General features: G+C 43.0%; 1 protein-coding gene across 1 annotated transcript in view; it reads right to left on the reverse strand.

Moving 5' to 3' along the window:
• The window catches only part of LOC149154063 (insulin-degrading enzyme-like 1, peroxisomal), a 474,120-nt gene that overhangs the window by 346,316 nt on the left and 101,043 nt on the right, over positions 1 to 26,761 (reverse strand). Inside the window, exons 8-10 of the mRNA XM_089445838.1 lie at positions 11,734 to 11,856; positions 11,440 to 11,552; positions 11,076 to 11,238 (exon numbers count right to left, since the gene is read on the reverse strand). Of these exons, the coding sequence (XP_089301964.1) occupies positions 11,076 to 11,238; positions 11,440 to 11,552; positions 11,734 to 11,856 (399 nt within the window). The remainder of the gene's footprint in view (positions 1 to 11,075; positions 11,239 to 11,439; positions 11,553 to 11,733; positions 11,857 to 26,761) is intronic.

Here is a 26,761-nt window from a genome sequence, read left to right on the forward strand (position 1 = left end):
GGAAAACCCTTTGATCAATTCTTCTTATTATTATACCAAAATGTTCAGCAAAGAGAGAGAGTACAAAAGTCAAATTGACTTGCCCAATTCAAAGTCAAAACCGCCCTGTCAATTTCTGCGGTCAGCTACAGTGAAACTTTAGCACTAACCAGAAAGTCAACACTGGTAAAAGAAGCAACAAAATGTCCTCAAAACAACTCGATCTTCCCCAGTCAAACTCGACCTGATCAGGAGGTCAAAGTCAGCTCAAAACAGTGACAAAGTCAACAGTCAAACTCAGTCAAACTGTTGTCCTGAAATCTGTGGTCAACCAACAATTTGGTCTGCGGTCATAGGGCTCAGAAAACCTTAGTTTATGTGCCAAAAGTTGTGGGTTGCTGAGACAGAAATATCCCCAAAAGATCGAAGTCAAATGATGCCTAGAAGGTGTTGGTCAATGCTGGTCAAACTGTAGTCAACTCTGTAATTTCGGCCCTGTAATTCAGCTTCTGAAATTCGTCCTTCTTGATCCACACATGTGAGAGAGAAGAATGCCCAATGTAGAACGAACCAATTAGAGAAGGGGAGAGAATGTGTGAGTGAAGAAGATGCCAAATGAGGGGAAAGGTCACTTGTATTTATACAAGTCATTGAGGGTGAAATGACACATCCATTGGGCTTTTTGAGCTTACATGATGATGTGGCCGACCTTGACAATTTGCACATGTGAGGGCATAAATTCAAAAACACACTTTTGCTTATCTAAATGAGATGATCTTTATATCAATTTTGGTCCTCTCGAAAACAAGAAGTTAATGCAATCATCATCTCCATCAAATGAGTTGTCCTAAGGTGGAATTTGGCCCTAGTTGCCAATTTTAACAACTATTGTCTCCTTTGTCATTGCATTTATTGTTCTATCTTCAATTACTATTTATGATTGGAAACATTGTTAATAGTTGGATGCAATGCTAAATGAAGAACTGATTTGGGTTGAAGTAATTGAAACTGTTAGAAAATCAGAAAGGCAGAAAGATTTTCTTATTCTTGATAATTACTTGTGATGTTTCTGATTATTACGATTCGTTATATCTTCTTTCTTTCAGTTCATCAAGCAATTACCAATGCAGCAACACATAAAACAATAGACACTAGAAGTAGGCACTATGCCAGGGCAAAACCCCCCTCGAAGGGAAAACCCAGTCAAGAAATTCTTCCTTTCAATACTATTCTTTGAGACTCTTCACCCTAGACCAAGACCAGACCTTCCCTCCATACCAAGTCAGCCTCACAATATTTCGACCCTTTTCCAGTGACTTCGACTAAACAGCAGCATTCGGCAACAGTGAAACTTGGAAGACTTCGATCTCCTAATCCAGAGCACGAAACAAACACAGAGAGGCACCAAAATTTAAACTTTTCCTTTCTCCTTAGACTTCCCCAAACTCGCATTCACTTTGGCTTCTTGGCAACAGACATCGCACTTTTCCCAGCTACAAGAGATATCGAACTTCTTGTGAGAGAGTGATGCTCCAAATGACTTCGATGTGCTTGTATTTATAGGTTCCATATGAGGTCGAATAGGGTCCTTAGGTAGACATGGTGTGGAGCATACATAAATCATATTTGACTCAAAACTTAACCTTTTTACATGATTCGAAAGCCCAAGAAGGGTCTCTTTAAAAGTACAATGACTCTATTAACTCAAAATAAATCATAGAAGTCCGCAATGGGGACTTTGACCTAAAACAAGGTGACCCAAGCATGAAACCCATGCTTTAATAAGTCACAATAATAATAATAATAAAATCTTTATTCTTTTGACAAGTACATTACAAGATGACTCAAGTACATTAAATGAAGACCGAACCTAGTTACATTTTCCAACAGAAATAGCATAGAACAATCTAGAAAATTAACAAGCACAGTGATGAGCATTGATCAGATTGTGCATTTGTCAATTGATTTGTGTTAAAATTGGCAACTAGGGCCAAACTCCATGTGGGTCACCTTATTTATGGCAGCGGATATTTTTCTTGGATTCCTCTCTTCGAGAAGTGTAGGATTGATCTAAAGATCATCCGATTCCGACATGTATTTATGCAGATATGAATTTATTCATATTATTGACAATTTGTCAAGCTCGGACAGCAAGCTAAAAAAGCACTTTTACTCCCAGCTCAACCTCAACGTTGTATTTAAGTAGAGGAGACCTCAAGTCATTTGAGGAGCACATTATCTCATGATCTCTCTCTCCACATGTTTGGGTTTGTCTTCTCACAAGGAGGATGTGGTGGAAAGAAAGATTAAAGAAGCCCTAGTTGCAGTCATGAAGAGGAGCCCTAGCTGCAATCATGAAGAGGATCCCTAGCCACAGTCAAAGAGAGATCTAGTTGTTGTCAAAGAGAGATCTAGCCACAGTCAAGAGAGGCTCTTATTCGTAGTCAAGAAGGCCCTAATCCGCAGTCAAGAAGAGGCCCTAAGCCTCAGTCAAGAAGAGCCCTAAGCCACAATCAAGAAGAGCGCTAAGTCACAGTCAAGAAGAGCCCTAGCCGCAGTCAAGAGAGGCCCTAGTCCGCACCAAAGAAGGAACCTTAATATAAGCATAAAGAAGCCTGGAAGGACAGTGTAGAATTTCGATTTGCTGTAGGTGACAGCGTGTTGAAAGAAGCTATCTAGGGCATGCCTTAAGGACTGTTTGCAAGGTTGGTAAGTCACAGTCATAAAGTAAAGTAATGCGTTGAAGAGATTTGCCCTATAGGCTAAGATCAGATCAGCGTATGTATACAGTTGGCTGCCAGAAAGTGTTGACAGCTAAGACGAGTTCTTGTAGGACTAATATTGTTGCGTTGATGTTGTTGAGTGTTGTTTGATGGACGGTCGTAGGCCTAATTTGCTGCTAGGCTAGGCCACAGGCCATAGCCAACAGCAAAGGTTGTTCTACCAGACTTGGACAGCGTGGCAGTGGGGGAGTCTCTACTTGGTACACCGCAGCCTTAGAAGGCCTGCTTTATTGACTGCATGGAGGATGAGGGCTAAAGGTTGATGCCCTAACTTATGGAGCAATGACAGCAAGTGCAGCAAGAGGTCAACAGTGCTTTGGGAGATGTATTGGGTCAAGGTTTGACCATGTTTGGCTCAGCATCCTATTGGTGCTATATGGATGATCTTCTGAGGAGTTGAAGGATCTTCCTAGGAGCAAAACCAGTTGTGTATTTTTTGCGTGCATTGAGCTTACTGTTGAAGGCCGATGTTGGCTGGGTGTCACCAAGCCGCTTAGAGGAAGATTGCTATCCTATTTGACCAGCATTGACTTCTTTGGTCAAGGCCTTACTAATGTCATAAAATATCAGTTTTGTATATTTGTACTATCTTTCTCTCTATTGAACTATTGAACAATATAAGAAGAATTGATCAAGTGTTTCCCACATTGGGGTTTGTCCCTGGCTGGTGCCACTTCTTGTGTCCCCTTGTCTTGGCTTGTCTTCTACTGTTTATGTTTATGTTCTATCTGCATTTTACTATCATGTTAATGTAATTGCTAAACTGGATATTAATATTGGGTTAACAAGAAAATTGAAGTAAATTACTCTTAAGCATAGAACATACCAAAAATTAACACAGTATCAGAGCTGAGGTGAAGACAAAGCCCAAGCAAGAGTGAAAGAGCAATCACCGAAGACATTTGGACAAGGACAAAAGGCTCAATGGGTTCCTCATCCCACTTACCGACTGAAAACAAGCTCCGTGAAAAATCTGACTATCACGGATGGAAGATGTCTCTTGATCTGACATTGGAAGAACAAGAAGTGTTGGATTATGTGGAGGATAAAATCTCTTAGCCTCCATCAAATGCACCAGCTACTACAAAGAACAAGTATAACAAGGCTGAAGTTAAGCAAAGAAGATTATCAGAGATTCCATTGACAAGCGTCTGGTGGCCTACATCTCCGATCTAAACACCTCCAAGGAGATCTACGACAGATTGGTAACCATGTTCAAGGTTAGTGATGCAAATCAAATTTTATTTCTCAAAAATAAGCTAAAGGATATTAAGAAGGGCAAGGACGAGGATATTCAATCCTACTTCTTAAGAATCACTGAGATCAAGAATGATCTTCTTGCGATTGGAGAAATCATATCTGACATGGAACTTACTATCACTACCCTTGGAGGGCTCCCACCCGAGTGGTATATATTTAGAACCACTATTCTCAATAATGATTGAATTCCAGGGTTTGAAGAATTGATGTCGAGATGCATTCAAGAAGAAACAAGAATGGTGGAGCAAGAAATGCCTTTTAAAGGCAACCCCACTGCTTTCTCCGCTCATGCCAAAAGGAGAAATAATACAGGGTATAAAAGTCATTTCCATGAAAGCCTGGATCTAAGGGATGAATGAAAGGAAGGTGCTTTGCTTGCAATAAGTTTGGCCACTATGCAAGGGAGTGTCCAAATAGAAAGGACACATCACATGATGATGATCACAGTCATTCCAGGGGCAACTTCAACAACCATGATCAAAGAAATGGCAGGTCCATTGGCAAAGGAAAAAGGAATGCAAGATATCAAGGAAATGGTCGACCCTTCAACAAAGCAAGGAATCCCAGGTATGAAGAATCAAATGTTGTTAACAATAAGCAAAAGGAGTATTATCTTATATCGGCCTTCTCCACTACCTCTCCTCCGGACACTTTGGGAAATTGGCTTATTGATAGTGGTGCTTCAAGGCACTTCACCGGATACAAGGAAGCTCTCTCTAATCTGATAGAGAAGGATACAAACTTGGAGATTATTCTTGGAGACAATGCCACCTATCTCGTAAAGGGTGTAGGGAATGTTACCCTTCAATTGAATCATGGTAACACGATTCATTTACAAGAATTTCTTTATGTACCTGATCTCAAGAAGAACCTGGTGTCCATTTCGGCAACGGAAGACAAAGGATACAAGGTGGCTTTTATCGATGGAAAGGTATGTGTTTGGAAAAGGAATTTTAAAGATGCTTTTACTCTTGGGTTTAGGGTTGGCACTTTGTATCAAGTTGGAGTAAGTCAATTGGGGGCCGTGTCTTGCGACACATCTCTACAATCTGAACTATGGCATCAGAGGTTCGCCCATCTTCATTATAAGGCCCTACCTGATGTGAGACAGATGGTGACAGGGATGCCCGAATTCAAAATAGAACATGAGGGTGTATGCCCGGGATGTATCGAAGGAAAACTTACAAGGAGACCATTCCCCTCAAGTAATAGCAAGGCCATAGATATATTGTAGTTGGTCCACTCCAACATATCTGGTATGATGCATGTAATCTCTTGGAAGGATGAAGTAAACACCTGGTTCCATCACTTCAAAGTCTATGTGGAACAACCCGAGGGGTTTGAGGTTCATGACCGGGAATCTCATGTATGCAAGTTGAAGAAAGCTCTCTATGGGTTAAAGCAAGCACCCCGGTATTGGTATGAGAGGATTGATAGCTATCTGATGAAGCTAAGATTCACTAGGAGTGAAGCTGATCCAAACCTTTACTTGAAGGTTGTGGATGATAAACCTCTCATACTGGTACTTTACGTGGATGACCTCTTTCTGACAGGTGCAGACCCTCTCATTCACCAACGTAAGAGGGAGTTGGATTCCGAATTTGAGATGAAGGACCTAGGACTGATGCACTACTTCCTAGGATTGATGGTCTGGCAAAATCCAGGAGAAATTTTCCTAATTCAAGGAGAATATGATGTGAAGATATTGGAAAGATTTGGGATGGTGGACTGCAAGCTTTTGACTACACCGATGGAGCTTAACTTTAAGAAGTTATGCAGTAGTACTGCCGGACCAAAATTGGGAAATGCTTCTGAGTATCATTAACTCATAGGAGCACTGATGTTCTTGGTGAACTCCCGTCTGGATATATGTTTTGCAGTTAACACATTGAGCCAATATATGGTTGAGCCTCATCACTCACATTGGATTGGTGCCACGAATCTTCTGAGATATCTTCGAGGCACAATCACTCATGGACTGAGATACACTGTCGGAGATGTGAATCTGCATGGTTATTCTAATGTTGATTGGGCAAGCAGTGTGGTGGATCGCAAGAGCACTTCTGGGTGTTGTTTCTCTCTGGGTTTTGCTTCGATATCCTGGATGACAAGGAAGCAGAAGTCAGTGGTATTGTGCACCGCTGAGGCCGAATAAATAGCTGCGAGTATGGCCTCCTGTGAAGCTTTCTAGTTGAGGAAGCTCTTCAGTGAGCTGTTTGGACATGTGCTGGATACCACCGTGATCCTTTGCGACAACCAGAGTGGGATCTGATTATCAGAGAATCCTGTATTTCATGATCGCTCCAAGCACATAGACATCAGGTACCACTTTATCTGGGATATGGTACAACGAGGAGCAATAAGGCTCCATCACATTGGGACTGATGAGCAGGTCGTCGATATTCTGACAAAGCCCCTAGGAAAGGTCAAATTCTTGACTTTCCGAGAATGACTAGGAGTCGTGGAGAGACCCTCTCCTGAGGGTCCTGTATGATATGGATATTGAGCTCTGGGAGCTTCGGGGGGCTTGGGGTACTTCTTGGAGCGATGAGCAACCATAGGGTGAGTGGTTCAGCGTTCCCTAGTGGTTTGCTATGTAGGCAGGATGAGTGGCTCATCCTTCTCCTGTTGAGACACAATCATAGGGTGAGTGGTCCAGCGTTCCCCTAGTGATTTGTTGTGTATAGGGTGAGTGGTTCAACCTTCCCATGTGATACCCCATGGCAACATGTAGGAAGGATGAGTGGTTCATCCTTCTCCTGCTGAGACATCGCAATCTAGGACTCATGGGAACTACCTCTCATCTGGCCAATGAGTAGGGAAATGAGGATAGGGACCATAGTACTACCGATGGACGCATTGTGTACTACCATACTCCCTATGCTAGGATGACCTATATTGATCTGGGATCAATTGGTACTAACTTTGGGTCAGTAAGAGTGGTATGAGACACTCTCTTTTATCTGGAACTAACTTCGGGTCAGTAAGATTGGTATGAGACACTCTCTTTATATGGGACTGACTTCGGGTCAGTAGAGAATAGTATGATACATTCTCGATCACTTCTTCTTCATAGTTCGGCAGAGCAGTGCAGAGCAATGCGTTGATGGCAGAGATAGTACCGACTGACAGATGGAGTTCTCCCTAGTTGAGAGGGAGCGTTGAAATTAGCAACTAGGGCCAAACTCCATGTTGGTCACCTTATTTATGGCAGCTGATATTTTTCTTGGATTCCTCTCTCTAGGTGTAGGATTGATCTAAAGATCATCTGATTCCGACATGTATTTATGAAGATATGAATTTATTCATAATATTGACAATTTGTCAAGGTCGGCCAGCAAGTTAAACAAGCACTTTTACCCCTAGTTCAACCTCAAAGTTGCATTTAAAGAGAGGAGACCTCAAGTCATTTGAGGAGCACATTATCTCATGATCTCTCTCTCCACATGGTTGGGTTTGTCTTCTCACAAGGAGGATGTGGTGGAAAGAAAGATCAAAGAAGCCCTAGCCACAGTCATGAAGAGGAGCCCTAGCCACAATGAAAGAGAGATCTAGCCACTATCAAAGAGAGATCTAGCCGTAGTCAAGAGAGGCTCTTATCCGCAGTCAAGAAGGCCCTAATACTCAGTCAAGAAGAGGCCCTAAGCTGCAGTCAAGAAGAGCCCTAAGATGCAATCAAGAAGAGCCCTAAGACGCAGTCAAGAAGAGCCCTAGATGCAGTTAAGAGAGGCCCTAATCCGCAACAAAGAAGGAACCTTAATATAAGCATAAAGAAGCCTGGAAGGACAGCGTGGAATTTCGGTTTGGTGTAGGTGACAGCGTGTTGAAAGAAGCTATCTAGGGCATGCCTTAAGGACTGTTTGCAAGGTTGGTAAGCCACAGTCATAAAGTAGAGTAATGCATTGAATAGATATGCTCTATAGGCTAAGATCATATCAGCATATGTATACAGTTGGGTGCTAGAAAGTGCTAACAGCTAAGACGATTTCTTGTAGGACTAATATTGTTGCGTTGATGTTGTTGAGTGTTGTTTGATAGAGGACCGTAGGCCTAACTTGTTGCTGGGCTAGGCCATAGCCAGCAGCAAAGGCTTTTCTACCAGACTTGGACAGTGTGGCAGTGGTGGAGCCTCTCCTTGGTACAACGCAGCCTTAAAGGGCCTGCTTTATTGACTGAATGGACGATGAGGGCTAAAGGTTGATGCCCGAACTCATGGAGAAGTGACAGCAAGTGCAGCAAGAGGTCAACAGCGTTTTGGGAGATGTATTGGGTCAAGGTTTGACCATGTTTGATTCAACATCCTATTGGTGCCATATGGATGATCTTCAAAGGAGTTGAAGGACCTTCCTGGGAGCAGAACCAACTGTGTGGTTTTTGGGTTTATTGAGCTTATTGTTGAAGACCAATGTTGGTTGGGTTTGACCAAGCCACTTAGAGGAAGATTTCTATCATGTTTGACCAACATTGAATTCTCTGGTCAAGGCCTTATTGTTGTTGTAATAAAATATCATTTTTGTATAATTGTACTATCTCTCTCTCTGCTAAATTATTGAAGAAATATAAGAAGAATTGATCTAGGGTTTCCCCACATTGGGGTTTGTCCCTCGCTAGTGCCACTTCTTGTGTCCTCTTGCCTTACTTGTCTTCTATTGTTTATGTTTATGTTCTATCTGCATTTTACTATCATGCTGATGTAATTGCTAAACTGGATATTGATATTGGGCTAACAAGAAAATTGAAGTAAATTGCTCTTAAGCATAGAACATACCAAAAATTAACAATTTGGCAACGTTGACAGTCAGAGTTTGATATGCAGTGAGCAGCATTACGCAGTGATCAGTTTGAACAGTATTGTGCAGTGTGGTCAGTGGCTACCAGGATTTGACAATATATACAGTATAGTAGCTTTCTTATATTGGTTCGGAGCATAGGGGGATCCAGTCTGAAAATTGTGAAACGCGGTTCGCATGTGGATTAGGGCGGCAAGGTGTTGCAAGGCAGGTGATTAGAGTCACCTTCAAGTTGTGGCCTGACAACACTTCAGGGCGGTAGGGTGGTGCTAGGGAAGGGTGTATCCTGCACAGGGCATTGTTGTGTCCTTTTAGTGGGGTTGATAAATTACAGGGTGACGAAGCATCCTTCCGACAAAAGCTAATAAACAAAGTGTTGGGGCACTCGTCAAGTTGTGGCCTAACTTACAAGGCATTGGGACGTCCTTCCAATTGCAGCACGTTTGTTGGGTGTATGAACGTCCTACAGGTTGTAGCCTATCAATTAGGGGGTTGACGCATCCCTCGTCTTGAGAAATCTAGGGCATCAAGATTAGGTGATTTCTCTTAGATAGCTGCTTGTGAATGTTTTCTACTTCTTGATTAGGATCTTCTTTTACTTATGTTATTATAATGTTATTCTTCATCAAACAATTACCAAGCATAAAGCACAAAGAGACAAGAGACATTGAATATAAGTATTAAGCCAGGGCCAAAAACCTCTCACACTTGAGAGGAAAACACGAACAAATTCTTCTTCTTATAGAGATTCCAATTGACGAATACCAAGACCAAGACCCTTGACCTATTTTCCACTCCAAGACCAAGACACCAGTTCCCTTGATGAGTTCCTTCTTCATTGGATCAACTATAGACACACTTCACAATTATTCAATTATTCCTTCTTCTCGATTGTATCTCTGAGTTTTGGTTACTAGGGACAGACTTGCAACTTTCGATCCTAGAGCAGAAACCCTAACTCATGAAGATGGACCAACTTATACCCTTGTTTTCCTTTGGTCTAGAAGGAGACTTCTTCTCCTTGAGCTCGGCTTGGGGATCAGCTTGACTTTCTCCTTGATTTGACCTCAGATATGACTGTGATACTTCGTCTCCTTTCTGCAGTTTGGACAGCAAAGATTCCTCGCAAGTGTGGATAATTTCAGCCCTTGAAACAGATCCAAAACAATGCTAGGGACTTCGCTCTTCATTCCCTTCCTTTCGTTGATTATAAAACTCCTTTTTGATGACCTTCGCATCACTTACAAACTTCAGACCTTGACCAAAATTCCTGCTCTGAAATGAGGCCATGCTGCCCTATTTATAGTTGTTGGAGCCTCATAATAAAGCCAACTTGAGAGAGGGTGAGTCGACATGTCCTTTAGTGAAGATATTTTACTTCATCTTGAAGCCGACTTGAAGAAGATACTTTTGCTTGATCTTGGAGGGCTTTCTTACTTATTTAATGACTTCATACAAAATGTAACATGCCCAAGAAGGGTCATTCATACATGACATTGACTCGATTTGACTTTTATGAGTAGATGACAAAACGTAAAGGCTCGCAATGGGAGTCATTACTAAAAATAAAATTCCTTGCTCATTACAATAATAATTTTATTTTTCTTCTTTTCATTAGTTACATAAAATCACAATTACATATGTCATTATGAAGACTAAACCAAGTTACTTTTCAACACCTCAATTGTAGCTGAAACCTTGATGTAATTATTTTCTTGTAAAAGAAAGAAGAAGACAATTACTAAGAGGCGTTCGGTGGTTTTTGACCTGGAGGGGGTTTTCCACCTAAAAATCTTTGTGTCCATTGTTTTATCTTTCTACATTGATGTATGGTGTTGTCTATTGTTGATTATTGTTTATGATTATTTGAAGAAGAACAATAATAACAACTGAAGATTAACGAACGCTTTGAAAAATATTAAAAAGTGTTAATTGCTAAGAAATATTGATTCAACCCCCTCAGTGTTTACAACAAGACATAAACTATCCTAGTCCACAGGAAATATTTTAGGAAAACGAAAAAAACTTAGATAGTATATTACATTGCTTAGCAACACAAAATAAGTGACCCTAGTCTACATGCTAATGCTGCATAGTTTAAAATCGACATGTTATGCGTGGTGTTTGCTAAAGTAACAATAATTCCCTTCAAACTAGCTTTTCACTCTAGTATTCTATATCTACTCAATTATATAACAAATGCTATTTCCATTAGTTACGACTACATAAGTGAGATGAACTACGAAAATTAAAAAGCACTCACCAAGGCTTTTAAGAAGGCAAAACAATGAGCCATCTGCCTCGTGCCCAATGAGGTGACCTAGATATCTTGAAGGCGCTTCCTTATAATTCTTCAGTTCAGGAGTGATCAGCCATAAAATACTTAAAGTGTGGCACTCCTTAATTGGTACTGTTCTCACCAGAATCTACAAGAATACAAATACATTAGACAAATTCCGATGACAAAGGTCTGTGCATGATAACACTCAAAATGATTCCATATCATAGCCAAAACTTCATAAAAAGCTGAAATTAGCAATTCAGCTCCTCAAGTATAGAGTAGAAATTCCAGATGTATGCCATCAAAAGTTATTGGGAATTACAGGCTATCATAAAAGAAATAATACCTGTAAATGCTCAAAGTGAAAAGGCTGACCCACAAAATCAGGACGGCTGTGTTGAGTATTTTTAATTGCACTAAACTTAGATTCCACAATCTTTTGAAGGTCCTCGATATTTTCTGAAGTTTTCCACATATTAAAATTTCAGTTGTTAAAAGGCTAGCTGCAATGACAGATCCAATGCCCCATGGTAAAGGACTTCATGTATTCCTTGTCCTTCAGCACTGTAACACTATATGCATCTTCCAACAAAAAATGAAGTTATACATCATAAATTTATATACAAGGAAATATAATTACCTTTCCCATATAATACAAGCTGCATAAGATTTGAAGAATAGTGGCTTTCATAGAACTTAATCAGCTCCTCTCTGACATCCAGTCCTTTTGCTTTAGGACGCACTCCCAAGGTATCCAAATTCCCTGAATAGTTTTCAAAGCCAGTCAATAAACTTAAAACCTACAAATTATGAACGGTAACTATTACCCTTCTAACAAATTTCAAATGCAATGTCCAGTCAACAAGAAAAGCCATAACAAGACTATCATGGAAGTTTGCAAACAAGCAGTACCGAAACTATGATGCACATATCCAATATCACAATCAGGATACAGCAAATAAAAGTGGCATCCAAGCATTATTAAACAACTACATGAATTACAGATAATGGCTACATACATAAACAAATAATTTCGAGTACAAATTTATTAAAAGAAAGGAGAACAGAATATATATATATATATATATATAATGTAAGCAGAATCAATCTTCGAGTCCTAACTACTTAGATCTTTGAACTGCAAAGCTAAATTGACAGAACTGGATCTAAAATGATTATTGCACCAAGAGGCACATTCTACAGCCCAGTATGAGGGAGATGTGTTTTTTCTTCCGTTCTCAACCTCAAGTTGACAGGTGTCCATTTTAAAATAAAAATAAAATATTCTCTAAATTAAAAACAATGTTGGCTATAAACAAAATGAAAATGAATACATATTTGGTTAGTTTTAATTAAAATCATTATAAAACATCAATAATGCTACTCTCACTGTGTTTTCTTGGATCATTGTTGATATTACAACCCACTATGAAGGAGATGATATAAAAATATTTCACTCTCGCTCTCAACCATAAATAAAATGTTTTGATGTCTATGTTAAGTAACATATTTTTGTGCCAACTTTAGAGAGAGATAAAGTAATTTATAATTGAATTAAGAAAAAACATATATAAACAAAAAACAAAAAACAAAAAAAAAATATCGTTATATTCTCATTTTGAGTTTGAGGAAGAGACACAATTCCTATAGTTTTCAAAAAAAATCCAATATAGGACTTAAAAAAAAACTGTTTTAATATCCACGTTGATTAATATATTTCAATATCAACTTCTATATATGGTAAGAAAGTATAAAGAAAAATATTATTTTAATGTCGACCATGATAAAATATTTAATGTCCAAAGAGAAAGTAGTTGAAAGTAAAAAAAAAAAACAATTACTTTTAGAAAAGAGAGAGATGTGTTATTCATTCAATTCTTAATATAAAATTGATATGTCGCATTTAAAAAATATTAAGAATAATAAAAAAAAATTCCAATGTGCCAAAAACATTTTGATATGGACAATGTAGTTCATAAATAGCATATTTCAATATCCGTATTAAGTATACTATTTCAATGTCAACAATGTATATATTATATAAAGAAATTGACCAATGAACCTACTCATTAATAGGATTTTCTCAAATATCAACCCTAATTTTGGCTTACTTTTTCATGTCTTCAATCATCACCAAAATTGGCATACAGAGTGTCTCCATTATAAACCCTAATTTTGACCTAATTTTTCATGTCTTCAATCATCACGAAAATTGGCACACATAGTGTCCTCTATGATGAGTATCTACAAAGCAAAAACATTGAATTTGACCTAATTTTCCCCTAATTTTTTACTCTCTACAACCACCACTAAAACTTAAGTATATGCAATTCTCCATAAAGGGTATCAAAATATATGATCCAATTATGAAATGATGAACATTCTAAAACTAGAAAATTTCCAAAATACCGAGTCTTGGAAATTTGAGTTTACACTTTTAAAGCTCTCTTTCCCATGCATGTGACAAGTGATGTATATCACATGCAATCATAGGAAACCTATTGAACTAAAGAAAAATGTCAAACTTTGACTCATATGTCTTTGAACTAATCTCTAAAGAAGATTATACAAGCAAGACCCCATGCAAGAAATGTCAAGATAACGAGAGAGACAGAAGGGTTAAATGGAACTGCTACCCACCATCTGTGGGGGGTATCATAGGAGAAAATTTTTCTCCCAGATGGTCCTCAATCGATAGCCAGCAGCCCCTTGCATCCACCAGATAGCTCGATGTACCACTACCTCTGCCACCTGAGCTAGCCATGTGGTCCCTCGCCCATCTATTATGATCGTATGTTTGAAGGTGTGCCTCCCGACCCTGAAGGTGGCTTTTCATTAATGTAGTTGAGTAATTTTGTTTACTTATCATGGACACTTTTGGGCATGGATTGGTGAGGGGATTCAGTGGAAAGAATGGGATAGGTTTGTACTCTTGTCTCCTCCGCTCGATTTGGTGGTTATCCTTGTATTCTAGTCTCATGCGATCTCCTTTACTGGCCATTAGCTTTAGGGTTAGCACTACATGGGAAATCCTGATTTTGGTTGTGTGATCCCGCTTCCCGACACCATACCCATCACTCCTTTCCACTCATTCTAAACCCATTCATCATTTTTCCCATTCGAGTCCATGTAGGGTCAGCCTCCCCCTCCACTTGTCACACCTTGGGTCGGGCCTATAACAATGCACCGGAAGTTGATGAAACTAAAAAGAAAAAGCATGATTTGGCCACTCTCAACAGGAAATGTACCACAAAATGCAAAAGATGGTTGGGAAATACAAATTTAGCACGTGGGAAAAAGCCAAACATTAGCTCTACCCCTTATTTATGGTCATCGCCCTGGTTCCTATAGGCTCTCGATGAGCCCCCTTCACAATAAGGAACCCATGATTGTCCCAACCCCTGGTGGGCAATGAAATGCCCTACCTTAAAAAGGGGTACCTACTACTATATCCTACACATCATGCTCTCATCCCTTGGAGCCTCGACCAGTTACGAAAAAAATCAAACAAAGGTCAGAGTAACTCATGTACCACGATTTTCTCCCTCCTACACTCATATACCCAAGTGTGGGCTTCCCTCATCATAGCTACCCTTGTACCATGACATGTGGCTTGGAGCATTCCCTTGATCCCCACTTTGTTCCATGACTATATCACTTTCCACCTACCACTTGATGGATGTACCATGGACATGTCACCCCCTTTAAAGGTTGAAACCACCTAATAGGGTCCTTGGTTACCCCCTATTAAGCTTGGAGACACTTGTACATGCCAAAGCCCACTATGGAAGGGCATGCCACCATGAAGTGCCCCATTGATTCCATGATTTGTAAGCTCTTTTACTTGATTATTCTAATGATTTGTTGTATTGGAGGGCAAGGGGATGCATTGGATCTTATGCAGGACTACAGATGAGTCTCCACTTGGGGTTTGGTCTCCCTATATGGGGTCCAATCCCTCCAGAGGGCCACATTGGCACTTGTAGAGTGAGTGATTAGAGCCATGGGCCTCCACCATTGTAGAGAGTACTTCATGGATCCCCAACTCCACTCAATGATTGCTCGTGTTTCACCTTTTGGATGAGAATGATGCACCTGGTTCACCATGCCCAGAGGGCTCCACACTTGCACTATACACTTGGAAGATGTTTCAGGGTCCAAATGAGGATGTGTCTCACTAAAAGAATCAATGGGAGGGCTTATGTCATCATCCTGGCCCTTACAGATGGTTTGTAGGTATTATCGATCCACTTGAAGACCCACGAAGATGTCCTTGTGCCCCCACACCCACGTGGAGCACCACATGTGATTTAGTTGGAAAACAAGGGGCCAACCCCTTATCCAATATGTTTGGAGTCCATTCTCTCACCTTTGCACACTTTGGACTTCATTAGGCCTTCTCAATGGCCCAACAACTCATTATATTGATCATTTTTCCCTCTTGAGATGCTTATTTTTATGTTATTGAGCTATCTTGATGGGTTTGTCACCAAGTCATGTCATTATTGAGCATTATTTTATTATTTGGGGCTAAATAAGACAAATTAGGCTATTTGAATCCCCTATTGGATTGTATAAAGAGATGAGAGGATGATTCATTTCTCTCATCATCACTTGGATTGGATTGGTATCTCTTATGAGATTTTCACACCTTTTGCTGGGATGAATTTTTGGAGCTCTTCTTGATGCACTATGATGTTTGGATTCTCGTTATTGTCTTTGGAGCTTCTCTAATGCAAAGTTGACAAATGGATATAATCTCTCTCTCATGTATGTCGAAATTTTGATGTTATTCTTGTCATCTTACCGGTTAGTTGCATGTATATTGTTATCTTTATTCTTGTATGGGTTAAATGTTGATTTCCAGTAGCATCAGATGTGCTCTAAGCCTCAAAATTTGTAGGGAGGCTTGGACACATGTATTCCACAATACTCGGTAATCATTTTGGGAAATTCCACCCGAAGATAGTTTTATTAAAATAATTAATTATTTTTAATGGAGGCCTAAGTCTAAACTTAGGGAATTAAAATAATTAAAGGGTATTAATCTAACTGTGGGTGAAACTTCTAAAAAAGGACGAGGATCAAGCCAAAATGAGCTGAGCCATTGATTAGTATCTAATCTGGATCGTTGGTTATTAACAAAAGGATTATAAGAGGAGGCTTGAGGGGCATTTGGAAAACACATCAAGTGGAGACCAGAAGATCAAATTTCTGAAGCAGAGCAGCTACCAGAGAGAATTTCGAAGTGATTTCTTGCAGTGAGGGGCAAGGATAGTTTCCGTTGGAGATTTCTCCTGATCAGAGAATACTCAGCAAAGAGAGATCCAGCAGAGGCAGCACAGAGCCAAAGAGGCTAACGCAGGGCCACGCAAAGGCAACACAGAAGCTCAGATGGATCCATAAATTTACTGGAGAATCGATTTTTAGAGCCAGAAGTCGGGGTGTGAGACTGGGAGGGCAGAAGTCAAAGTCTCAGAGGCAAATCAATCAACCGGGAGGAGTGACGCAGACCCCAGTGGATGTGACGCAGGGCCTACGTAGTGATTGCGTAGAGACTACGCAGAGGCAGCCAGGGGCTAGCCATTCAGTGGTTGAATCAGCCAAGATTTCCAGTGATAGTGTGAGGTAATCTCACTCATCTCTCTGTCAGTAATATTCTCTATACTGGATAGCCAGAAGGGCATCCAGAGATTGTATTCAAAAAACTACTGCATAATAATAAAACCCTCAGTTGTTGCACCGGTTTTCCCACACTGGATTTTTCTGGGAACATTGTCCGAAAATAACTGTGTAGATGTGTGTGATGTTTATTTCTCTCGTGTGTTGTATTTAGTTTCCACGGTTTTATTTTGGTGTAGGTTGCAGTGTATGTATTTCAGTATTTGTCGTACAAAACTGTAGATAACTTGTTCAATTAATTTAACAAGTAGGTGAAGTATAATCAGTTTACTGCAATAGGAATCGGGTAACCGGTTTTTCACATGGTATCAGAAGACATATCATGAGCAAAAGAGCTCAAAAACAGAAAGGAAGAGGAGTTTGAAATCACTACAGAGGCATTGATTTATGGTAGCATCAAATGTGCTTTAGCCATGAAAATTGGTGGAGAGGCTAAGGCACATAAGATCTCCAAGACCCAGAAATGGTTTGGGGAAATTCCACCCGGTTGGAGAGATATTAAAATAATTAATATTTTTAATGGGGTTCCTAAGTCTAAACTTAGGAAAATTAAAATATTAATGGGTATTAATATAAAACTGGGTGAGAATGTTCTAAATGACATGGATCAAGCCAAATCTAATCTTAGTCGTTGATTAGGGACTTAATCTCGACCGTTGAAGGCTTAGCAAGAAAAGTATAAGAGGAGGCTTGAGGGTCAGTTGGAGACACACCAAATTGATCAGTCAGTTCGATTTTCTGGAGCGGGGTTTGCTAAGAGAATCGAACCAGTGATCTGTTGCAGCGAGGGGCAGTTCGGCACGAGGCCGAGAATACATAACAGAGAGGCAAAGATAGTGCCAGAGAGACAGCGCAGAGCTTGGAGAGGTTGACGCAGAGGCAGCTGGGAGCTACGCAGAGGCTGAAGAGGCTAGCGTGGGTGATGCAAAGGATCTGAGAGCTTACGCAGAGGCTTCAGTAGCTACGTAGAGGCTAGCAGATCTAACGTAGGGCCAAGGGACAACGCCAGAAGAATTTTCATGGGGCAGATTGGGTGCTAGTGAGTTGGGAAGGGTGACGCAATCCCTGCAGAGTGACACAGAACAGTAGAGAAGCTTGGAGCAGTGTTCGCTGTCCAACTAAGGAGCTGCCATTGTTGTTGTGGGATCGTTCATCTGGTGATTGATCAGCCGGAATATCTGTCTCCGAGGCGAGGTACTACTGTCGAGGGCATTCTCTATTGGGTGAGCCATTTCTAGCACCCTAGATGTATTCAAAAACTGCATAATAATAAAACCCTCATATCTCCTGCACCGGTTTTCCCACAATGGGTTTTTCCAGGGACGATTGTCCAAAAATAACAGTGTCCCTTGTGTGTTTGTCTCAGTTATTTCAATTGTTGATCTGTATATGAGTTAAGGTTGCATTTATGATTGTTTCGGTATTTGTATTTATAAATAACTATTCAATGGAATAAACAAGTAGGAGAAATTAAACCAAATAATGCAGTAGGGATTTCTAACGTGTCAGACTTAGAAATTTCAACAAGAGGCAGCAATTTGAATCCCCAGCAGGCAGCGCAGTCCTTCGCCAGAAGGTCAGAGTTTTGAAGAGAAATCGATTTCTCTAAGAGAGTTGACAGAGAAATTCGATCTCCATATCGAAGCTTTCCAGAGGCAGAAGGGAGCAGTGTATTTTTGCCTTGCAAAGCAGATCTTTAGCTGGGACGCAGACATTTTGCAACAGTTGCAAGAAGAATAGCGTCAGTGGGAGAGAGAGAGGCATTGTTGAGGGAGTTCTTCCTCAGAGGACTTCCAGCCAATAAGTCTGATTTCTCAAGCGCTGAGCAGCAGGAGAGAGGAACTGATCTACTAACTCCAGCAGGAGTGCATAGGCTAGCCTAGTGCTGCGTAGAGGAGAGAGGAGGTAGTTCGACAGTTCATTGGCAAAGATGGCAGCGAATGGGTTGTGAGATCAGGATCAGTTGGAGGGTGCATCCAACTATGTGATATGGAAGGCAAGGATCTCATGCCTTCTGGATGAGCACGATCTTAAAACTTACGTTGACAGTGTGGTAGTCGTACCCGCGGAACCATATCCACTCAAGAAGTACAAGGCCGAGATGGTGAAGGCCAAGAGGATGATCCTCGACGGAGTAAGGGATCGTGTAGTGTGTCACATTGCCGGCAAGGATACTACTCGGCAAACGTGGGAAGCTTTGGCCACGCTATACAAAGGACCTTCCGAGCAGCGGAAGATGTACTTGGAGCAGAAGATGAGATCCATGCAGATGCAGAAGGGGGAACGCATTGATCCATTCCTTACGAAGCTTTAGGAGATCTGAGACTCGTTGACAGTTGTGGGGTCAACACCTCACGCCCCTACCCTGGCGGTATTCTTCCAACTGCACGATCGAGGGTGCGGCACCACCGACCACTTTCTTTTTAACAATACTTGTGATCGTGAACTACGCCTACTCCTATACTTAGTTTATTTTTCAACTGCTAAGTATAACTTTCATTAACACAACGAAAACATTCACATTAACTCACAAACACATTATCATCATTTAACACAAGTATGCAGCGGATATAACTTGGGAGGCGAAACTCCCTGTAAATATGAGTCTGCCCGAAACAATGGTAATTCTTTAGATTTTACAAATTTACACTTAGTCTGTAAATTTTACACCAAGGTTGCACCGTCGTGCAGCTTCGTCTTTTCACCGGGCAGAGCCACCCCTCGGGCTGCCTTGCCAAGCTTTCATTCACCGTCGCACGAACCGTCCACACGAAACCGTCGCACAACTCTTTGTTCACCGGCACCCAGCTCGCCGTGTTGCCCACCGTTCAGCTCGCCCGTCGGACGCCACTAACTCACCGTCGCACCGTTTAACCTTCCACTTGGGCGCCCGTTCAACTCATCTCACCAACCGGCCGAGTCACCCGTGCACGCCCTTGTCGTTTCACCCTGCCCGGGCGCGTTTCACCCAACTCACCCATTCGTTTCGTCGACCCGCCGGTGCGTTCACCCGAGCTCACCTTCCGTCGTTTTGTCATGCCTGGGGCGCGCTCACCTGACTTGCCCGTTTGGCATGAGCCCGCACACCCGCAAAACTTTGCCAACCTGTCGGTGCTCTCACCCGAGCTCGTCCTCCCGCGGTCTCACCCGGTGCCTTCGTGTGTGCCTGCCCAACCAACAACCGACCCGCGCCCTTGACCGTTCAGCTCGGCTCGTCCAGTTGTCTGTGTCACTGCGCCCTGCGGCCTACCCGCCTGCGGTCACCTCACCGAACGTCCTTCGGTTGGGATGCCGCCTACACCTCACCCTCTATTTCATGCACCAAGACGCTTCACTCCCACAGCTCGCATCTCACCTTGGAAGATTCGCATTGATGGAATTGTCCTCCCACCAACTTTCTTTTTAACAATACATGCGATCGTGGACTACGCCTACTCCTATACTTAGTTTATTTCTCGATCAACTAAGTATAGTTTTCATTAACACAGCGGAAACATTCACATTAACTTCATAAACACATTATCATTATTTAACACAAGTGCACAACGAAATAACTTGGGAGGGGCAACTCCCTACAAATATGAGTCCGCGCGAAATAATGATAATACTTCAACTTTTACAAATTTTACAGCAAGTTTGCACCACCGTGCAGCTTCGGTCTTTTACCAGGCCAAGGCGCCCCACAGGCTGCCTTGCCAGCCTTCATTTGCCTTGTCGCACGAACCCTTTGTTCACCGACGCCCAGCTTATCATGTCGCCCTGCACGCGCCCACCATTCGACCGAACGACTTGCCGAACTTTCGTTTAGCTCGCCCGCCTACCATTTCACCTTACCCGACCCCTTCAACTCACCGTCGCATCGTTTCACCCAACAAGGGCGCCCGTTCAACCGAACTCACCAACTGGTCGAGTCTAACGTGCATGCCACCGTCGTTTCACTCTGCCTAGGCGTTCACCTCAACTCGCCTGTCATTTCGTCCTGCCTGAGTGTGCCCACCAGCTCGCCCGTCCGTCGTTCCACCGGGCGCATTCACCGCGACCCACCCGTTCGTCGTTTCACCGGGCGCGTTCACCGTGACCCGCCTAGCTCGTCGTTCCACCGAGCGCGTTCACTGCGACCCACCCAACCGTCGTTTCGTCGAGACCTTGCCCGAGCTTGCCCTCCGGCGCCCTCGTTCAAACTTGTCTGCCACTGCAGTTTTCACCCGGCAATCTTGTGTGCGCCTGGCCGACCTGTGACCTGCGCCTTCCACGTTCAGCCCGACCCGACCTTACCACCAGATTCCGTTGTTGTTCGTTTGTTGTGCCCTGCAATCACCCACCGAATGCCTATTCTTGCGACTAGGCTACTTCGGCCTTAGATCTGCCTACACCTTCGCCCAATACTTCAGTCACCCTCCTTGGCTCGCCCTAGACTCTCTTATGGAGCTTGTCGCACTTGCCTTGGATGAGTTAGATTTAATTACTTTCCTCCATTCGCCCACGTTTACTTATACACCAACTCGCCATTATGGGGGCGTCAGCCCATGGCCCAGCCAACCCATCTTTTCGCTGTTTGGTTATTTTCTCACGTCAGCCATGGTCAGGGCGCCCACACCCGGGACCGCCCCACCATATAAGTTCGCCAACGAACTTTCTCAACACTTAGCCATTTTTAACATAACCTTCGTGTTTTCTTCGTTTCAACCGGCTCGTTGCACCATGTAGGCGCGCCCAGCTCACTGATTACTCCCGCTCGCCGCCCTCTCGCCCATCGTGTGCCCATCGTCTATCGAACCCAACTCGGGGGCGTTACATCCTCCCCTACTTCAAGTCTTTGTCGTCCTCGACAAATCTTCATCCCAGCAACCATTCGTCGCCAAGACAACCATCCACACAACTGTGTATATGGGTAATCTAGATGTCCACTACTCAACCTGCCTCACGCCATAGATATGCCACTGCTCTGCAAGGAATCATGTGATGGTACCCCTCATGTTGGTGATTAGTTGGGTAGCTAATTCAACCATCATCGCCTCCACAAGAACTCATGCCCCTACATCGTCATGATTATCCACTGCATGCTACCTGTCAACTTGTGTCATCTCACCCCTAAATGCCTGCTCAAAGTGTTTGGAGACTCACTGCCATGAGCAGCTAACAATGAGCCTCATCCTCCATGATAGTCTAAGAAGATGAGGAGGGAGCAGAACCTGAAGGCTCTCCCTCACCAATCAACTCAATCCACCTATCCAGATCCTCCACTTCCATTCTCTGCAAGTATGCCTCCCGATCCTCCATCTGAACATTCGGCCTCACATACTCTTTGTCATCGTCATCCTCCATTGCTTCCAGCCTCTTAGATAGATCCAAGATGCTATTTGACAATGTCCTGATTACCTATGACTGCTCCATAAGCTTTGCCTTTGCAACAGACAACCGCTTACAGATCTCTTCATCTCGCTTCTCATTCTCCATATTCATCGTTGTCAACTTACATTCGGGCTTAGTTACTCCCAAGGTTGGAACACCAATAGGTACATCCTCTCGTCCGTCGTAAATGTACAGTTTCTTCATATGGGGAACAATCATAGCATCAAATTGCTTCATAAATTCTATGCATAGTACAGCCTCATAGTCATCTATCCGCAATATAGTGAAATCGACCTTCCCTGTCCATTCACCAAGTGTCACATCCACTTTTTCAGCCACACCAATAATAGAATTTGGAGGAGAATTCACTGTCTTCATTTGTGCCTGCACCGGTACAAACTTCAGTGCAATCCTTCTCGCAGTATCCTCGCTCATAAAGTTGTGAGTTGCGCCACTATCCACCATAGTAAGCACAGCAACACTCCCAACCTTCATTTCGACATACTCCAATTTGTTTCTTTCCGGGTCTCTCCTTGAGACAGCGTCCATAGCCACTGCATCTCCTAGAATCTGCATAACCCCTACGGAAGTTTCTTCTTTCTTCATCGCATTGGACTGTGCCAAGGAAGCCACCTTTGGTCTTGAAGGACATTTCTTCACCATGTGTGGTTCCTCACATACCCAACACTTCAACAGTTTCTTCCTTAATTAATTACTATTAATTAACCAGTTTTCCTAAGTGACTTAGGAAAAATTTAAATGATGGTTAATTGATTTAATTAAGGCATCTGGCAAACTTATTTCGTGAAACATTCTATGGGTTTTGAAGATCTCGTGTTCTTAGTCTCTCTGATACAGATCAAGACTAGAACACCTGCCTGATGGTACAAAAACTAACATAGGGTTGTGGAATCAGTTAATAACTCAAACTTCTAAAGGAAGGCTAGGTGTGATCCGGATTTAAACAGGAACGCAACAAATTACAGAGATAACCATAAATACAGAGATGAGATAACCATAAATACTGAGATGCAGCGGAAATAATACTTCATTTCATTACTGTAAAATACTGAAATGTGCTTACAAACAGAAATGGAAAGAAACCAGCTAGGGCGATGGTAGCTTATCTCTGAGAAGAGATGTGGCGGCTACATGCCTCTGAACTGTTCCGAACTGAGTTACAATGAGGCTCGAAGGCCTATTTATTGTTGAGAAACAATGGAAAACCCTTCACATTCCAAAACCTAACCCTAGAAGATGAAACACCAAATTGTGGGCCCCGTTTGGGTAAATTGGTACATCAATTTCCCGGGGTCGTAACTTTGGCATACGATCTTCGTTTGACGCGCACGATAGCTCGTTAGAAAGATCTATCCGAGTACTACCACTTTGGGAGGCAACATCGGTCCATGGACCCATGTTGCCCCAGATTCCCAAAAAAACGTCGTTTAGGGCCTCAAAACGGCTCCGAAAGTTTAGGACCCGAAAAACTGCTAAAAATAGTAAACTGTGCTACAATTTAGGAAACTGAAAGAGCTGAAAGAGACAGTTGTGGGGGTCCAAATGGGATAGGTGGGTGGCCACCAACATCCACCTGGATCATTCCTCCCCCCTTAGGAAGCAATGGTCCCCATTGCGTTGAGTTCCTCCTTGAGATGAGGAAGCTTCTGCTGAGCTGGGTCTCTGGTGAGCTGTTCTGCACTCTCTGATGTGACCAGAAATGGTGGGAAGCATGGTCGACGACAGTCCACATTGAACACTCGGTGCAAGCCAAGGAATGGAGGAATGTTGTGCTTCGAAGCATTGTTGCCCGTAGCCTTGGTACTGGTGTAAGGACCATGTCGGAGTTGCCTGAGTTTCTGATGGGTTCTGGTAAGGCGTTCTCTCTGCAGATGTAACCAAACTTTGTCGCCCACCTAAAACTTGTGTGGTACCCCTGTGGGTGAGGAGAAGTTGTTCCTGTGTTCTGTCATGACCGTATCCCTTTGCTGCTGCTGCTGCTGCGTGGAGGAACCCTTTGCAGGGGTCATGGATGTAGCAACGATCTTCCCCTTACTTTGGGAGCGAACCAGACAAATGAATTTCCTGGTCTGTGATATGAGCTTTCTGCCTTTCTTGGTAGTAATCAAAGATGTAGCGATAGGTGGGGCTACCTCCGGTATCCTGTATAATGAATTATTCAAAGAAATAATGACAGCACGAGGCCTGGACTCATACACAGCATGTCGCCTCCACAAGTATGGCTGGCCTAATAATACATCACAAACATCCAGAGGTGTAACATCACATAATACCTCGTCGGTGAAGGGCTTGATGTTGTAGGGAAGGCGGCACTGCTGGCGAACTTTGAGATCTCGTCCTTCATGAAGCCACCCGATACTGTATGGCTGCGGGTGTGGTGTAGTCAGTAGGCCCAACCGCTTCACGACCTCTGCTGAAACCAGGTTCTTTTGGCTACCACTGTCGACAATGAATCGCAGCGGTGAACCCTTCACCCACATCTGTGAGTGGAAAAGACGCTCCCCCTCCTCTGGATCTTCGGGCTCATTTTTCTTGATCTAGACGGTGGCAACAGTGGCACTGGGATCCACATCAATGATCTGCTTCCCTTTGCCATTCCCCTTGTCACGTTCTGGCTCAGGGTCGGAACATGCACCTAATTCGGAAGCCTTCAACTCGGCCACCAGCGACTGCTTGGTTCGGCACTCGTGTTATGAGTAGGACTCTTGTGGAACTCACACCACTTCCCTGTGTCCTTCTTTGGCTTCGTGGTGTTGTTCTTTTCTTGCGGCTTCGAGGGGTTGTCTTGGGTCACCCCGCCTTGGCTTTGTCCTTTGGGCTTCGGATTTGCAGATCCAAAGTCTCGCTTCTTCTGTTTGAACTTTTGCTCGATTTTGACAGCGTATCGGTATGCTATGCCGAGTGAGGGGATGTTCAAGAACCCCATCTCTTCTTGGATGTATTTGTGTAGGCAGCCGCGGTATTTGAGTACCAGATGCAGCTTAGAATCTTTGATACCCAACTGTGTGCGAAGGGTATGAAAAATGTTTGTGAACTCCGGCACATCTTGGTCTCGTCCCTGCCGCAGTGTGGTCCATTTGATGTATTTGTCCTCATAGCTTCCGACAGGGTAGTACTGCTCCTTGATGGCATCCCGGAAGTCATTCCAAGTGGGTGTGGCTGAAAATAGTGAGCCTGTACTTTCATCCTTCTGCTCGCAGTAGGTTTCCCACCAGTCCTTAACGTGGGGGGCTGCTTTGAGAAGAGCGAAAACGATCTTTTCCCGACTTGAAAATTCGTGAACAGAAAAAAACCCATCTACCAGATTTAACCATTTATCTACGGCATCTGCGTCTATTTGACCCTCGAAGATGGGGATTTCAAAATTAACTTGTACCTTAAACGGTGTGGCATTTCCAGAGTCGCTGTTGGAAGCCGATGCGTCGCCTCTGGGTAGCCGCGGAAGGATCTGCGCAAAGCTATCCATCATCGCGTTCCTTTGCCGCTCGAGCGCTTCTTCGAGCAAGATTTTGATAGGATCTCCTGCCCCCTCGTCTTTCTTCTCATCCGCCATGGGAGGCCGTCGGGATTTGCGACGCTGGTCTTGCAAAGGTTCGACCAGTTCAAGCCCTAACTCCTTATATCCCGACCTCGTTGGGGACATGCAAAGAAAAACAGAGAAAAAAGCAGACCGCTCTGATACCACTGATCCGGATTTAAACAGGAATGCAACAAATTACAGAGATAACCATAAATACAGAGATGAGATAACCATAAATACTAAGATGCAGCGGAAATAATACTTCATTTCATTACTGTAAAACACTGAAATGTGCTTACAAACAGAAATGGAAAGAAACCAGCTAGGGCGATGGTAGCTTATCTCTGAGAAGAGATGTGGCGGCTACATGCCTCTGAACTGTTCCGAACTGAGTTACAATGAGGCTCGAAGGCCCTTCACATTCCAAAAACCCTTCACATTCCAAAACCTAACCCTAGAAGATGAAACACCAAATTGTGGGCCCCGTTTGGGTAAATTGGTACATCAATTTCCCGGGGTCGTAACTTTGGCATACGATCTCCGTTTGACGCGCACGATAGCTCGTTAGAAAGATCTATCCGAGTACTACCACTTTGGGCGATGTTGCCCCAGATTCCCAAAAAAACGTCGTTTAGGGCCTCAAAACGGCTCCGGAAGTTCAGGACCCGAAAAACTGCTAAAAATAGTAAACTGTGCTACAATTTAGGAAACTGAAAGAGCTGAAAGAGACAGTTGTGGGGGTCCAAATGGGATAGGTGGGTGCCAGGTGGCCACCAACATCCACCTGGATCAAGGTGAAGGGAAAAAAACACAGTAGTGAGCACAAGACACAGTCAACACTAGGAGATCTGAGCAAGGGTGGAGAAGGACTTTCATTCAGTGATCAAGTCCAAGGGAGGAGAGTGCAAGCAGGTAACAGCAAAGGGGAGGAAACCCAGCAGCCAGAAATCAAAGGACAGATTTTTTGGGCAGTAGATCGTGCAGAGAAGCAAGTATAGCAGCATCCACACGGCTGCACAGAACACAGTTGCACCAACATACAAGGTGAAAGAGTTGCAGAGTAGCAACATTATCGTACCATTCAGCCATCCAG

Source organism: Pinus tabuliformis, chromosome 9 (assembly GCF_031772625.1).
Source record: "Pinus tabuliformis cultivar Carrire ecotype Pingquan chromosome 9, CPIR1, whole genome shotgun sequence".
Lineage (NCBI taxonomy): Eukaryota > Viridiplantae > Streptophyta > Pinopsida > Pinales > Pinaceae > Pinus > Pinus tabuliformis.